Source organism: Ilyonectria robusta (genome assembly GCF_021365365.1).
Source record: "Ilyonectria robusta strain PMI_751 chromosome Unknown BGZ61scaffold_11, whole genome shotgun sequence".
NCBI lineage: Eukaryota > Fungi > Ascomycota > Sordariomycetes > Hypocreales > Nectriaceae > Ilyonectria > Ilyonectria robusta.
In genome coordinates, this window is record NW_025764445.1 from 278,301 (window position 1) to 293,581 (window position 15,281).

Here is a 15,281-nt window from a genome sequence, read left to right on the forward strand (position 1 = left end):
CCAGCACCCGGCGTAAACTTATCCAAACACTATTCGCTGCAACAGTATGGGAACACCACAGTGCGAGCTGGACACGCATCGGTGGTAGGTAGCCACTCAAGTAGATGTGCCGTGGCAACGTGGCGGAGGCAATGATTGGGAATGGCGGATCATGGTGGATAAGCCAGGCCCCACCGACCATCAGCCAAGGATAACTCGCCTCCGGTGATTGGGAAATAATTGGGAGGCAACAGAAGCTACATGAGTTGGCTGCTGGTGCTATGTTAGCTGGTGTCGTCCGGAGTGGCCGTTTCGCCTTGTTGGTTGAGGGTTGAGGGTCAAGTATCGGAATAAAGAGAGGTTGTTCCTCGGCTAGATCGATGCCCCAGATCAGATGCCTTAGATCCTGGGACAAAGCCTCAGGCATCTTCACTTTATGCGAACTACGATGTCCTCGGTTTAGGAAACAGGGAAAGACCCCGGACGGCAGGAGGTCCAGCCAGCCACCCAACCAACCAATGCTGAGGGATATCCGAGCAGTAGCATCGGCATCTTAGCTGAACACACCCAGTACAACACAGTATTCGCAGGTCCCGCAGTCTTGGTCGAGGAAAGTAATTTGTTGGTTAAAAGATGTTTATAAAACATACATAATTTTCCCATGAGCTGGTGCGGGATCTGTGACGGCATTCTGACCATCGCTTGAGGTAATGTGGCGGTTTGGCGACGATTCAGTTCACCACCACCACCACCTCGTACGAATACGAAAAGTTCAGTATTGACCCCACTATGTCTCTTTCTCCGGCTCCATCTCAATATCCGGGCCACTTCATCGCTAATCTGCGACACGCAGACAGCACCGCAGGTATAGCTAGGTCGTCATGGAGACGGCAGAGACTGAGAGTGGATAACTCGGTTTGGAAAGAAGAAAGTGGAGTGCTAGAGAACAACCTCCTAATATCCCAACCGACAACATCCGTAACCTCTTGCCTATTGGGGGATGACACTGCGCTCGCGGTTCAAGGGAGAGGGATGCTAGGATAATAAGAAGCAAACATTTTAGAATTTCAAAAATGTGTACAATAAAGAACCAACGGCCCCGTCGGGGGTCGGAGGAAAAAAAACAAGGGACCAGACTAACAGGGCATAGTTCCCAACTCAACCCTCCTCGCTATCGCTGCGGTTGTGGCTGCTGGCAAGGTTCGCCTCCAACTCCCGACTCTTTTCCCTCTCACAGGCAGAGCAGGAACCCGTATCCCAGTCAAGAACCCATCAATCTCGTCGCCAATGAATTGCAGTATTTGTGCATGGGTCTAGCCGCGAAGGGTGGCATCGAGAGGCTTCACCGCCCTCGCCTCACTGGAAAGCAACCATCTCCCACTACCTATTTTAGGATTAGCGCGCGCTGATAAACCCGATAAGCCTGAGTCGCAGTTTGCCGTCACAGGAGGGAAGTGTACAGTGTGGTACAGTGCATTTAGTTTTGGGCTGCCACGGGCACGACGGGCAGGGAAAGAAAGGGAAGGAGGGGTGGAGGGGGCGGTGGAGGGGGCGGGGCGAGGGGCCTGGAGGGGTAAACGGAAGGAGCGAGAATTTTGGCGGCGCCGAATCTTGGGCGCTGTGGCCAGTGCGAGGGCCAGTGTGAGGACCAGTGTGAGCTTGGTGCTCTCACTGCACTGTGGCTCGCTGACGGCTAACCCCAGTAAAAAAAAAAAAAGTTGTGGATTCCGGAGGAGGCGAGGCACATAACATAAAACTTGTCCCAGGCCTCTCCGAGCTTTTCTCCCCTCTCCCTCCCTTCTTCCTTTCGATCTCATCCTCCCCCATCCATCTTTCTCTACGGTCGTCCTCCTCCAGACGAACCTTTCTCTTCGACGCTCGCGCGTTTTGTTCCTTGGATTATCTCCACTGAACGAACCCGGCCCCTCCTCCAGAGGATCACCATATCGTCACCCCGCCGATAACAACAGAGTCGACCCCTCCATCGATCTCTGTGGGCTTCACGACGATCCGACTTTCTCTTCCTAATACCCCTCCAAAAAAAGAAAAAATCCAAACATCCGCCAAGATGCCTACCGAGAACGCTCAGAGCATCAAGGTCCTGGACGAGCTCTTCCAGAAGCTCACCGTGTCCAAGGAAGCCTCCGCCATCAAGGAGTCTGCCAACGAGCTGGCCTCTTTCATCAACGGTCGCATCGAGGACCAGGCTGTCCCCACCAAGTGAGTATCTTTGCCCCGATCCAGCGCCTCCTTTGCATACTTTGGCTTGTCTGCCTCTCCTCGGCTTCAGTCCTGGCATTTTCCCGATGCTGAGGATGGAGCGCGAGAGATGGCGGTTCATGCTTCACATGCTTCATCTCACACATTCGCCACCCTGTCAATTTTTTCTTCTGCCGGTTAATGCCCTGCTCGCTACCTGCAGCAATCGGCAGTCCAACCCAGCGGCGGCATGCCTGTGCTTGCGTGGAAGCGTGGACTGCCTATTGCCGAGCAGGGCGAGTGGCCGGCTTTCTGCCACGCATTGAATTTTTTTTTACCCCTCCCCCTCACTTCACAGAAAAAAAGCCCCGTTGGGCGACCTTGGGCGCTAATTCACATTCCCCTGCTGCGGCCGCTCGGGCGCCCGGTTCAGCGCCCACAAAAAGTTTTTAGTGGCGACTTTTGGCTAACGAACCCAATTTTGCAGGGTCATCGATGGTCTCAAGAAGGACCTCGCCAGCAAGAAGGATGCTGTCGCCCGTGAGCGTGCCGCCATCGCCATCCAGGCCATTGCCTCCCACGCCGAGGTCTCCGCCTCTATCGAGCCCTACCTTGTCGTCCTCCTCCCCAACGTCCTCGCCGCCGTTGGTGACAAGATTACCGCTGTCAAGAATGCCGCCTCCGGTGCCGTTCTCGCCATTGCTGGCGCCCTGAACGCCAACGCCGTCAAGGCTGCCCTTCCCTCCATCATGGAGTCCATCCGCACCGCCCAGAAGTGGCCCGAGAAGATGATTGCCCTCGACTTCATCGATACCCTCGTCAAGACCTCCCCCGCCCAGCTCGCTTACCGCGTCCCCGAGTTGATCCCCGTCATTTCCGAATCCATGTGGGACACCAAGAAGGAGGTCAAGGAGCGCGCCTACAAGACCATGGAGCAGCTCTGCCAGTTGATTGTCAACAGGGATATTGAGCGCTTCATTCCCGAGCTTATCAAGTGTATCGCCAAGCCTGAGAACGTCCCTGAGACCGTTCACTTGCTCGGTGCCACTACCTTCGTCACTGAGGTTCAGGAGCCCACCCTCGCCCTCATGGTCCCTCTTCTGGATCGTGGTCTCGGTGAGCGTGACACTGGTATCAAGCGAAAGGCTGCTGTCATTGTCGACAACATGTGCAAGCTGGTCGACGACCCCAACATTGTCGCTCCTTTCTTGCCCAAGATGATGCCTGGTCTCCAGAAGAACTACGACAACTTGGCTGATCCCGAGGCTCGTGAGAAGACCAAGCAGGCTCTTGACACCCTCACCCGTGTCGGTAACATCAAGGATGGCGTCATCCCCGAGGCCCGCCTGGACGGTGCTCTCAACGTTGTCGTCCCCAAGGTCGAGGCCGTCCTCAAGCCCAAGTTCGCCAACTACGTCGAGAAGATGGGCCCTGTTGTCCAGTACATCGCCGCCATGGCCGGTCAGCTCGTCGATGAGAAGGAGGCCGAGCTCGCCATCTGGAACGAGAACCTCAAGCCCTACGTTGCTGTCATCTCTGGCATCGACAACGCCGAGTCTCTCGTTGAGGCTCTCCGCCGAGCCGCTCTTCCCAGCGCTGCTGCTGAGGCTGACAAGGAGGAGGACGAGGAGGAGGGTGAGGATCTGTGCAACTGCACTTTCTCTCTCGCCTACGGTGCCAAGATTCTTCTCAACCAGACCCATCTCCGTCTCAAGCGTGGCCAGCGCTACGGTCTTTGCGGTCCCAACGGTTCCGGAAAGTCCACCCTCATGCGCGCTATCAACAACGAGCAGGTCGAGGGTTTCCCCAAGCAGGACGAAGTCAAGACTGTCTTCGTCGAGCACGACCTGGACTCTGCCGATACTGAGATGACCACCATTGAGTGGACCATGAAGAAGCTTGCCGAGGCTGGCGTCACCAACACTCAGGATGATGTCGAGAAGCAGCTTCTCGACTTCGGCTTCACCGAGATGATGATCAAGGGTGAGATCAGCGCCCTCTCTGGTGGATGGAAGATGAAGCTGGCCCTGTGCCGTGCCGTCTTCGAGGCCCCCGATATCCTGCTGCTCGATGAGCCTACCAACCATTTGGATGTCAAGAACGTTAAGTGGCTCGAGGAGTACCTCCAGAACTCCCCTTGCACTTCCATCATCGTTTCTCACGACTCCGGCTTCCTCGACAACGTCTGCCAGCACATTGTCCACTACGAGCGCTTCAAGCTCAAGCGCTACCGTGGTAACCTGAAGGCTTTCGTCGAGCGCTGCCCCTCTGCCAAGTCTTACTACGAGCTCGGCGCCTCCGAGATGGAGTTCACCTTCCCTGAGCCCGGTTTCCTCGAGGGTGTCAAGACCAAGGCCAAGGCCATCCTCCGTGCCACCAGAATGTCCTTCCAGTACCCCGGTACCACCAAGCCCCAGATCACCGACATCTCCTTCCAGTGCTCGCTCGGCTCCCGTATTGCCGTCATTGGCCCCAACGGTGCTGGCAAGTCCACCCTGATCAACGTCCTCACTGGTGAGCTCATCCCTACCCAGGGTGAGATCTACCAGCACGAGAACATCCGTATCGCCTACATCAAGCAGCACGCTTTTGCCCATATCGATCACCACCTGGACAAGACCCCCTCTGAGTACATCCAGTGGCGATTCCAGACTGGTGAGGATCGTGAGACCATGGACCGTGCCAACAAGATCATCACCGAGGCTGATGAGAAGGCCATGGACAAGGTCTTCCGCGTCGAGGGTTCCCAGCGTCGCGTCATCGGCATCAACAGCCGAAGAAAGTTCAAGAACAGCTACGAGTACGAGTGTTCATTCGCCCTGGGTGAGAACATTGGCATGAAGAACGAGCGATGGATTCCCATGATGACCGCTGACAACGCCTGGTTGCCCCGTAACGAGCTCCTGGCCTCTCATCAGAAGATGGTTGCCGATGTCGATATGAAGGAGGCCCTCGCCTCTGGTCAGTTCCGACCTCTGGTCCGAAAGGAGATTGAGTCTCACTGCGCCAACTTCGGCCTCGACGCCGAGCTGGTCTCTCACTCTCGCATGCGTGGTCTGTCTGGTGGCCAGCGTGTCAAGACCGTCCTCGCCGCTTGCTCTTGGCAGCGACCCCATCTTATCGTCCTTGACGAGCCCACCAACTACCTCGACCGTGACTCTCTCGGTGCCCTGTCCAAGGCCCTCAAGAAGTTCGAGGGTGGTGTCATCATCATTACCCACTCTGCCGAGTTCACCAAGGACTTGACTGAGGAGGTCTGGGCCGTCGTTGACGGTCAGATGACTCCCTCCGGCCACAACTGGGTCCAGGGCCAGGGTGCTGGTCCCCGTCTCAAGGGTGACGGCGATGATGAGGAGGAGAAGTTCGACGCCATGGGCAACAAGATTGTCTCCACCAAGAAGAAGGTCAAGCTGAGCTCTTCTGAGGCGCGAAAGAAGAAGAAGGGTAAGTCACATCACACCACAATCAATCAAGCACGACAGATGCTAACAGTTTTACAGAGCGTATGGCTCGCCGCAAGCGTGGTGAGGAGGTGTTCAGCGATGAGGATGATCTGTAAAGAAATCATTTTTCCAACGCCGATACTCGACCATGTTCTGACGACAAACTTCTTTTGATGACCACATACCATATTTCCTTTGTCTTGCGTTGATCAAAAGTTAAGGGTGCGTCTTGGTAATGGATGGACTGCACACTTGGGCTCCCGATAGAGATGGGATGCTCTGTTAGACTTACCACCTGGGGAAAATGGATGGAGGCTGTGTCTGGGATTGGAGGATTCCAGATGTGTTGATTCCTTGGCCTTAGGTGGACTTGGAAGTTGGCAATAGATAGAGCCAAAATAGACTTGATAAGATCATTTTTGACGTGCTGCGTAGTGACGATGTTGTATAGCGGCCGGGGAGGGCTGTGTGTCTACGATGCCGAGTGCTGTATCTTGATGTTGCAATGTTGCTTTGCAGCAGCGCACGACCTGGTGCGCATCAAATTAATGAGGACCGAGGATCGAGAGGGTCCAGAGAGAGTCCAAAAGCTGGTCTGGGCTTGTCTCGGTCTTTCTAGTGGTCTATTTTTGTTAAGCGCTGGGCACATAGGATCATGCCAAGCTGTCTCCACTCTAGCTCGCAATACGAGTGTGATCAGTCCAACTATCCCTGCCGGCTGAAGCTGCACCTAGTCGATGAAACGAGAGCGAATAGCCTAATAATCCTTCCTGCAGGCGCTTTCCTTCAGTCTGCCCAACCAGACCCTGGCAGCAAACGCTGGTCAAACGGGCTCCGCATTCAGTGGCAGCTCGAACCAACAACACACATGAAGTGCAGCGATATTAATACCCGCTGCAGGAGTTGATAGGTTTCGAGGTGCGTTTTCTACTGCGTTCTTCTCTGTCGTTTTGCGAGCCCACTGCCTTTGTATTTTTTGTATGAGAAATGCTGTTCTGAGGGCTGATGAAACTGCCCTGACCGTCACCATGGCCGTTGACAAGGACGCTGAGACACCAGCAATGGACACCAGATCGGGCGGCTGGAAGCCCCTGCTTCTATCGACACCAGTTCTCTTGGGTGTCGCAGCGCTGTCACTAATTCTTTTTGCCGTTATTGAGACTCTTGCGCAATTGAGTCAAGTGCGGGGAGGCCTAGCACTATCCTCGTCTCAAGATGAGATAGCGACATACGCCATGCTCAGCTACCTCTACGTGCCCACCGTCGTTGCGGTTCTTTTCAGCATGCTATGGGGCTGGGTCGATCTCGATATCAAGCGAATCCAGCCATGGATCGAACTCTCCAAGTCGACCGGAGCGACCGCCGAGGATTCAATTCTTCTGGATTATCCCTCCGACTTTATTGCCTTGGCACCGATTCGAGCCGCGAAGCGCAGGTAAGACGCTGTGTTGTAGCTTGGCGAGACTTTGCTAAATTCCACAGGCACTGGCCCGTCTTCCTGTCTGGATTTTCCGTGGTGCTCATCTTTTGGGTCATGACGCCTCTGCAGAGTGCGCTGCTCGGTATATCTACTTCGACGCACACAAGATCCGCCTCGGCAATGAACAGGTCAATGCTGCTGCCAGCCGACGAACAAGTCATCAACATGCGCTATCTCAACATGGCATATGCGATCGGGTGGCTGAACCAGTCATATCCCGCCTTCACGGCCCGGGATTACGCACTTCTGCCCTTCTACGTCAACGACGATGTTGATGATTCTGCATTGTCCAACATTGAGAGAAATTGGACCGCCGAGACAACCAAGTTGTGGGCCGAGTTTACTTGCACACCCGCCACAGTCAAGAAAACAAACAACGGGTCCCGCAACAACCCAATGTACGACTTTCAGGGGAGAGGTTGTAGTGCGCTATTAATGCTCTATGGCTCTGACTTCAATATCACCGTGGCCTACATGGACAACATACCTGACCTAATGTACAATATCAGCAGTTATGACTGCGAAAAGCCTTCGGATACCCTCTACTCTGCCTTAGTCTATTGGTACAAGCAGGAAGAGCGCTCGGCCGACGAAGCACCGGAATTCAACATCACAGCACTACATTGCGACCTGTCTTATCATAAGCAGCAAGTTAGAGCCACGGTTACTTCTCGAGATTTACAACCTGTGGATAGCGCTATGGAGCCGCTTTCCAAGCCGACAGAGCTCAGTTCGGAGGAGCTCTCCCTGATGCCGTACCTGAGGTCGCTACCCCTTTTTCAGACAGCCTCGTACTCGAATACCAGAGACTTTGTGAGCATGCATTTTCCTGAAATGCGGACACTGGAGAGCGCGGAAAACATCAGCGTCTCGCTGAATCCCATCTTCCGCTACTCGCTTGCCGAAAAGGGCCAATCCGTTGAGGTGTTGAAGGACCCATCGAAGCTCCAGGGCCTGGTGCAGGATGTCCACAAGCAACTATTCAGCCTTGCCATGATGGATCGACTCACGGAGGAAAAGACATCGACCAATGACTCGGCGAAATCAGTCTTTCAACTGACAGGCATAGTTGTTAGCAGAGTCTTTGCTGCGGTTTTGGAAGCGCTACTGCTGTTGATTGCCATTGCGGCAGGCCTTGTTCTTTATTATTCGCGGACCTCTGCATGCGCCTTATACACAAACCCGTCCTCGATCGGCCAACTGCTGGATATTGCCCACAACAGCCCAGATGGGGCGAAGGTGTTTCGATCCATGGACACGGCCAACGAGAAACTCCTTGCGAGTAGTCTCCAAGGCAAGAGGTTTCAGCTAGGCGGCGACCGACTCTCAAAACGCAACGAACTGATCACGATGGAAGACGCCGATGCAACACCTTCTGACATGCGGCGCGGCATGCCTCCGAGATGCTACTTCAAGCCCATTAAGCCATGGGTAATGAGGACGGGAACTGGATGTGCTTTCGCAGCAGTTCTGGTGGCTAGCATTGTTGTGCTGTCGGTTTTGAAGGCGATGGAGCAGAAGCAAAACGGTTGGTAACCCCTCTACCATTGTTATTTCTTGACATCACAACTAATCGCCCTCTTAGGCTTACGTCTCCCTTCAAATAACTTTGAGGTCCTACAACTACTCGAGAATTACATCCCGACCGTCATTGCTACACTGCTCGAGTCATTCTGGATTTTCCTGACACGAACAATATGCATCTTCCAGCCCTTCATCGATCTCTGTGAGGGGCATTCTCGGCCAGCGAAGTCCATCGAGGCCACGTATGCCTCAGTCCCACCGCAACTGGCACTCTTCAAGGCAATCAAATCTCGGCACATCATGCTAGCCCTGCTCTGTCTTGCTGCTCTCCTCGCGGATGTGCTAGCTGTCAGTCTGAGTGCAACGTTTAATGAAAAGCCCGTGGTGGTCGAATACGCACAGGAATTCCAGCCTTTATACGAGTCACAATTCAACAATGATGTGATTCAAGAAAACACCGGGGTAGGCAGTCAAGGTTACGGAGACTTCCTAGCTATGACACTGGCGAACATGTCTTACAACTCACCATTATCGCCATGGGTATCAACCGACTACTTCTTTCTACCACATTCCATTGTCAAGGCAGACAAGGCGACACCTAGCGACGACTACACAGTGCGAACCAGAGGGCTCGGGGTCGATGCCAATTGCACATCGATACCAGCTTCGACTTATACTATCCACGAGGTTGATGCTGAGGAAGATGATGAGGGCGACACTTCTTCAGTGTGTGCATTTCGCCCTGATAACCTTTTAAAAAATTTCTTTGCAGCCGCCATCCAGTGGCCATCCAGTGAACCAGCTACAATGATGGATGTCGCTCGCACGACTACTGACGACTTGAGCGTACCTTGCACTCCTCCATTCTCCGTGGCTTGGGCCAGAGCACCGAAGGGAGCAAAGAAAAATGCCACCATGTCTTATAGCTACGCTCAGTGCCAACCAATCTTGAAAACGGCCATGTTCGACGTCACCGTTAACGAGGAGGGCTATGTTCTCGATTACCAGCGTGTCGGCAAGATTGAGTCGACTTTGAACTATACCAAGGCGAGCAACCACACGAAATTGCTCTTCCTGATAATGAACAAAAGTTTCTTACTCACGAACTCAAGGTGGAGAAACAATACCAGCACATCGAGCTGGTTGTCCGAGTTCATCGCCTGGGAGACTGGATCCAGAGATTTCCTTGATCCAAATCTCCCGGTTCCAGACGCAAGCAAGCTTACGCCGGTAATAACCAAACTCTACAGCCGAGCCTTTTCCGCCTTCCTTGGTGTTAAGCCGGATTTTTTGGAGGCGGCAAAGCAAAAGTCGTCTATTACAGGGACGAGATCTGCTTCGGAGACTCGCATCGTTTTGGATAATACTGCTTTTATCATATCCATTACCATACTTTGCATCGATCTTGTCATTGCGTTGGCCTACTATCTGCCGAAAAACCTTTACATCTTACCACGAGTCCCGACGACAATTGGGTCAGTTCTGTCCTATATTGTAACAAGTCGAGCGGTTAAAGACGGAACTCCTCCCTCGGGATGGAAAGACCAAACTTTCAGTTTCGGGAGATATGTAGGGTATAACGGGAAAAGCTATGTGGGCATTGAGTTGGATCCATTCGTCCTACATAGGGACACGTCTTTTAAGAAGACAGGGACTTGATATATGTATTTAGTTTTAGATTTTCTTTATTAACAGTATTAGATTAAACCTGTGTCTTTCTCTTGCCTCTGATTTCATCCCCTCATCATCCGCTATTCACGAACGAAGAAACCCAGAACCAAAAACAAAAGGAGGTTCCACACAAGAAGTGTCATGGGTATAGAACGAAAATGCACGAAAAATGCAAAAAGAAATGATGAGACTGGGATTCGAACCCAGGAGGATTGCTCCACCAGGAATGTAGTTGTCAAGGTTAACCTTAACCTGGCGCCATAACCAACTCGGCCATCTCACCAGATGACTTGTTAGTGGCTCCGTTATTATCATATATGAGCCGAGCCACACCTGAATTTGGATGTTGGGTTGGTGGGGTCATCTCACAACGTCTCGCTGAGGCTGAGCGCTTGTCGAATCCGTATTTAGAAGGAACTTCAGAGGTACCATTCTTTCCCTCAAGGCATTTAATCGATTATTTTCCATTAAATAACAAACATAGTTTCCTCCGTCTTCGCAATGCGCCGGTTCAATTCCAGAGGCAACAACAAGAACGAGATGCAAACCTCGACTCAGCGAAGGGCTACTACCCTATACTATCAAGAGACACTCCAAGGAACTGCGTATTGATCTATAGCGAGCGGTCACGGCATTCGTGCTTTAGATGACTCTGAGTCTGTAGCCATGCCATTACGTAAGTTAAAATCTTTCAGCAAATTTCTCGTTTGGCAACTGGTTTGTGGCGTCAGTGAGTGTCTACCTTCCCTTTGAACCACAGGCTTGGCTGTTCTTGAGCGATCCGAATGACCTCGAAAATACAAATGGTTGGAATCCTTAGAAGTCACCGTGCTGGAGTGTTGAATGACCCACGGGTGGAATGCCATGAGTTTCATCGCAAGATTAAGAGATCATACATCGGTAAGTCCTCGACCGCCATAATACGAGGTAGCGGAAGATTTGTAGTGCCCCCATTTGAATAGGTGGTATTAGCCTCTTCTGCAGATATTGTAGTGTTCCTGAATGTAAAATGGATGCTATTGTGGTTAGGTTCAGCTTGGTGATGGAGAGTGCCTTGTTATAAATATTCCGGCGATCGCAGTGAAGTGTTGGGATCTATACATATAGGAGGCCACCAATATTTCCACTGAGACCTAGCCTTCTGACGGGAAAGAGCCTTTTGTGATCAACCGTGGGTCCCAACAAGCGGCAGCCAAACTGGAGAAGGTCGCAGCATAAATGGGGTGACCGGGTTGCTACTGACGATGCTGACACAGTTTCGGAGAGCCTTGTCGATCAAAGGCTGACGGATGGTGAGATGCCGCTGGGACCAGTGTATTTCTGAGCCCCTGTCGGGATCTGGTGGATTGTGCCGAATTGAAATCAGTAGGGTGCTTATACCAGACCGTGGAGGCTCAGACAACTGCCGGTATGAAGCAGTGAGAGAACCTTTGACGTTCATGTCAATCCTTATTGGCAGAACCCTGCCAGTTGACGCTATGATCCACCGCACTGTATATACTCACCATGCCAGATGATTCCAACATCATCACCGCTTGCTCCGGGTAATTTCTATCAGTTCTTCCAAAGCCACGTCGTCCATCATCCGACATATTCGCATAATCCTCCACCAAACTCTCAATGTCCGGCCTCCACCCGGCCCCACCTCCGACCTCACTCCCGTCGCCCCACCCCGTCAGCCGTTCACCGTCGTCCACTATCTACGGTTCACCACCAACCAGGGTCCCATTCTAATGGCCTAAGTAATCATCCTCGATAACCCCATCGGTCTCGCAACCCTTCCGGGAACACCACCGCCAACGGTCCAAGCATGGTATTCATCTCGGGGCTATAGGGACAACCAAATCTCGCGTCCAACATGACACCACTGATAAGTTGTACCCCACCACCCACTCGCTGCAACTCGGGTGTCGCCCCGCTTCCTCTCGGGCTTCAACTCCCCTGCGCCTCGTCCGCCCTGACTCGCAACGTGGAACGTTCGCCCGGTGATTACGGGACGGTTGCGGTCACGTGGTCGGAATAAGAGCCGGCCGGAACCGATCCTGGCTCTAATAGTAGGCAGCCACCAAGGGTTGCCCTGGCGCCGTCGATCATCCTTCCAACCCCGCGCGGGATGTGGACTCGGCGTCGTTCGGTAGTGCCTGGGCGCACTTCGAGATAATGGATTGGCTAGCTTAATTGTTAGGTTTACCATCAGAAGGTGCCCGGGCGATTGGGCTAGTCTGCATGGAGCATTTCGATGAGAGATACCAATGCGGATGCGGGTGCAGTTTACCCCCGGAGCGTGTGACAAGCCTCAAGCTCTTATCAGTTCCGGGGTACACTATCACCCTGCATCGGCGAGACCGTAGTGCGAGAATGATGGCATGGGTCTATCTCCAATCGACAAAGCTATTGCTGACGCTGTTGCATGGGTAGATGTCATGCCTTGTCATAAGACGGATGACTACGACAGACGTCTTTATTCGCTACGTTATGGGGAGACGCTTCACTCACGGGGGAGGCGTTGGAACGGACATTGATGTGCATTGACAAATTGAGAAACGTCGTCTTCTATCTTGGGTATAATCTCATCAACTATCTCACTAGACGCTCCAATAACATTGTCATGACAACATGTGCGTATATTGAGTACATCTCAAGCTATGCAATAAACTATTTCAAGTAAGCGTGCGAATCCACCATCTATGCGCTAATAGACGCCTGCTTCTTTCGCCTTAGTCCAACCAGCTGACCCATCTCAGTCCAGAATCCCACAGCAGGCTCAGTGAAGGTGGCCTCGTAGGCATCAATGAGGGGGCGCTCCCAAACCAGGTCAACGTCAAGGGGCTTCTTCCAGGTAGTGCGCTTGAGAACCTTCCAGGCGACAAAGAGGCAGGGGGCCACGAGCTGCATGGTGTAGTTGGAGAAGAAGTTCTCAACACTCCAGGGAGTGAAGGAGGCGTAACCGTAGAAGATGACCATAATGGTCTGGAAGGCCAGAGCAATGTAAGTGCCGTAAGGCTGGAAGTAACCAAAGTACGGTAGAGTCTTGCGGTCGAAGCCCTGAGCCTGGCAGGCCCTGTAGTACTGGAGGAAGGTGATGGACATGATGAGGTAGTTGATAAGACCACCGGCCGTCATGATGTTGATGAGCCAGGTAAGCACCTTGGCCGAGCTGTTGCTGAGCTGCAGGAAGGACAGGAAGGGGAACAGCATGACGACGCAGAAGCAGTAGATGGGCACACCCTTGGCAGTGCACTTTCGGAGGAAGGCGGGAGCACGGCCCTCGAGAGCCAGTGAGTACAGGGATCGGGTGGCGCAGTAAGTGTAAGTGTTACCGGCTGAGAAGATGGAGGTGAGCATCAGGGCGTTGACAATGTGGGGGAGAACGCCAATGCCCAAGTTCTCCATGGCGATGACATAGGGCGAGGCAGCGGCGGTGCCACCAGCGATTTCGCCGTCACGGTAGATGCCAGTGAGAGTCTTATCATTCCAGGGAACGACGATGCCCACAGCAAGAGATCCGACGATGAAGAAGAAGCAGAAACGGTAGTAGACCGTCTTGAAAGCAGCCTTGATGAAGATGCTGGGGCGCTTGGCCTCGGCAGCCACCATGGAGATGTATTCAGGACCGACAACGGTGAAGCCGGCGCTCCAGAGGGCAGCGAGGAAGCCCTCGAAGCGGCCGAGGTCGCCCGTGTGGTTCCATTCCGCAAACGCACCGGGGGTCTGCCAGTAGCGGAAACCGTATGCGTCCTTGTCGGGGTTGCCACCAACCATGGTGATGAAGGTAAAGCAGAAGAGGATCAGGATCAAAATGACCTTGCCGCCGGAGAGCCAGAACTCGGCCTCACCGTAGCCACGGACAGCCAAGATGTTTAGAGCACTACATTCACACGGACAGAGTTTAGCATGCGATCTTGTCTTTCACAGGGAGGGGAGGAGCAATTCCCAGAGACGACGGCCGGGGGAAGTCGCGGAGAGCACAGCAACGGCACGTCGAAGACAAAGAAAAGGTGGGATGCATCCTGAGATTCAGGTTCTTACGCGTAGCAAATAATGACACCGGCGCAAACGCCAGCCGTGGGGCCAGGGTTGGTAATGTCACTGTTCCAGAAGGAGAGCACCAGGTTCAGGGCCGTGATCTCAAAGGGGATCAGGATAGCCTCGTAGAAGAAGAAGTTCCAGCCAGCAGTGAAGCCAAGCGCCTCGTCGACCCAGTGGCCGGCGAGACGGATGAATCCACCGGAGACGGGCATGAAGGTGCTCATCTCAGCGATGCTGTTGTTGACGAGGGCGAGGACCAGAGAGTACATGGTGTAAGCGATGAACAAGCTTCCAGGACCGCCCTTGGCGAGGCCACCACCGATACTCACGAAGAGCGCGGTACCAATGGAGCCACCAACGGCGATCAGCTGGATCTGTCGGTTGTTGAGAAGGCGATGGAGGCCATCCGCGTTGTCGCGGGCTTGCCCAGCGATGAGGTCGGGACTGCCAGGGGCAGCGTCGAACTTGGGCGACTTCTCCTCGTCGGACGCCATCTTGTCAGGCAAGTGGGGAGGGAATCACTGGTTGTGTGTTGTCGAAGGGCGATTGTCGAGTTGCGACCGAGTTGGAGGGGGAGGAGAAAGCGGGACGCGGCCAACTGGTGGGAATCGAAGCGAATCGAGTCCGGTCAAGAGGCGAAGCTTGAATCAAATCCAATTGAACAGGACGCTGCAAGCAGTCAAGCAAGCAGATCGGACCTGAATTGGAAGAAGGGTGAGGTGAAAGAGAAACAAGGTTGGGGAGGAGGAAAGGGTAGACGGAGAGGAAAGACTGAGCTTTGGGATGGGCGACATCGAGGATAATAAGTAAAATATCGCATGGGTGGACGAGCAAGTGCAACCCAGCCAGTTCCTTCCCACCTTACCTTACCTTACCCTGCCTTGCCATGCTGATCTCCTGTACGTAGTACGCCGTACCACGCCTTCTCGCGCGGAGGCAAGGTAGGTGCTCCGTAG

At 53.4% G+C, this 15,281-nt stretch overlaps 4 protein-coding genes and 1 non-coding gene across 5 annotated transcripts; 2 read left to right on the forward strand and 3 right to left on the reverse strand.

Annotated features, from left to right (window-relative positions):
• Positions 1 to 1,746: 1,746 nt before the first annotated feature.
• BGZ61DRAFT_39494 (uncharacterized protein) lies at positions 1,747 to 2,623 on the reverse strand. Its single transcript, XM_046242908.1, has one exon. The coding sequence runs from the start codon at positions 2,318 to 2,320 to the stop codon at positions 1,817 to 1,819; it is 504 nt and encodes a 167-aa protein (XP_046103562.1). The 5' UTR covers positions 2,321 to 2,623; the 3' UTR covers positions 1,747 to 1,816.
• Positions 2,624 to 3,297: 674 nt separating this feature from the next.
• On the forward strand, positions 3,298 to 6,037 carry BGZ61DRAFT_452849 (elongation factor 3). The gene is made up of 2 exons (XM_046246005.1): positions 3,298 to 5,622; positions 5,679 to 6,037. The coding sequence occupies exons 1-2, from the start codon at positions 3,345 to 3,347 to the stop codon at positions 5,735 to 5,737; spliced, it is 2,337 nt and encodes a 778-aa protein (XP_046103563.1). The 5' UTR covers positions 3,298 to 3,344; the 3' UTR covers positions 5,738 to 6,037.
• Positions 6,038 to 6,682: 645 nt separating this feature from the next.
• Positions 6,683 to 10,284, forward strand: BGZ61DRAFT_353025 (uncharacterized protein; the record flags this gene model as incomplete). Its single annotated transcript, XM_046240474.1, has 3 exons — positions 6,683 to 7,056; positions 7,104 to 8,629; positions 8,687 to 10,284. The coding sequence occupies 3 exons, from the start codon at positions 6,683 to 6,685 to the stop codon at positions 10,282 to 10,284; spliced, it is 3,498 nt and encodes a 1,165-aa protein (XP_046103564.1).
• Positions 10,285 to 10,478: 194 nt separating this feature from the next.
• Positions 10,479 to 10,579, reverse strand: BGZ61DRAFT_t129. Its single transcript has one exon. It is a non-coding gene; the product is annotated as a tRNA-Leu (tRNA).
• Positions 10,580 to 12,981: 2,402 nt separating this feature from the next.
• BGZ61DRAFT_353051 (amino acid permease/ SLC12A domain-containing protein) lies at positions 12,982 to 14,819 on the reverse strand (the record flags this gene model as incomplete). The annotated part of the gene is made up of 2 exons (XM_046240478.1): positions 12,982 to 14,164; positions 14,326 to 14,819. 2 exons carry the CDS (start codon positions 14,817 to 14,819, stop codon positions 12,982 to 12,984), a joined length of 1,677 nt encoding a protein of 558 aa, XP_046103565.1.
• Positions 14,820 to 15,281: the final 462 nt, after the last annotated feature.

Bases quoted from the DNA above. Each gene is read 5' to 3' on its own strand.
- BGZ61DRAFT_39494 (XM_046242908.1), bottom strand. From the start codon at position 2,320: ATGAACCGCCATCTCTCGCGCTCCATCCTCAGCATCGGGAAAATGCCA.
- BGZ61DRAFT_452849 (XM_046246005.1), top strand. From the start codon at position 3,345: ATGTGCAAGCTGGTCGACGACCCCAACATTGTCGCTCCTTTCTTGCCC. The intron at 5,623-5,678 runs GTAAGTCACATC...ACAGTTTTACAG, and splicing joins GGCGCGAAAGAAGAAGAAGG to AGCGTATGGCTCGCCGCAAG.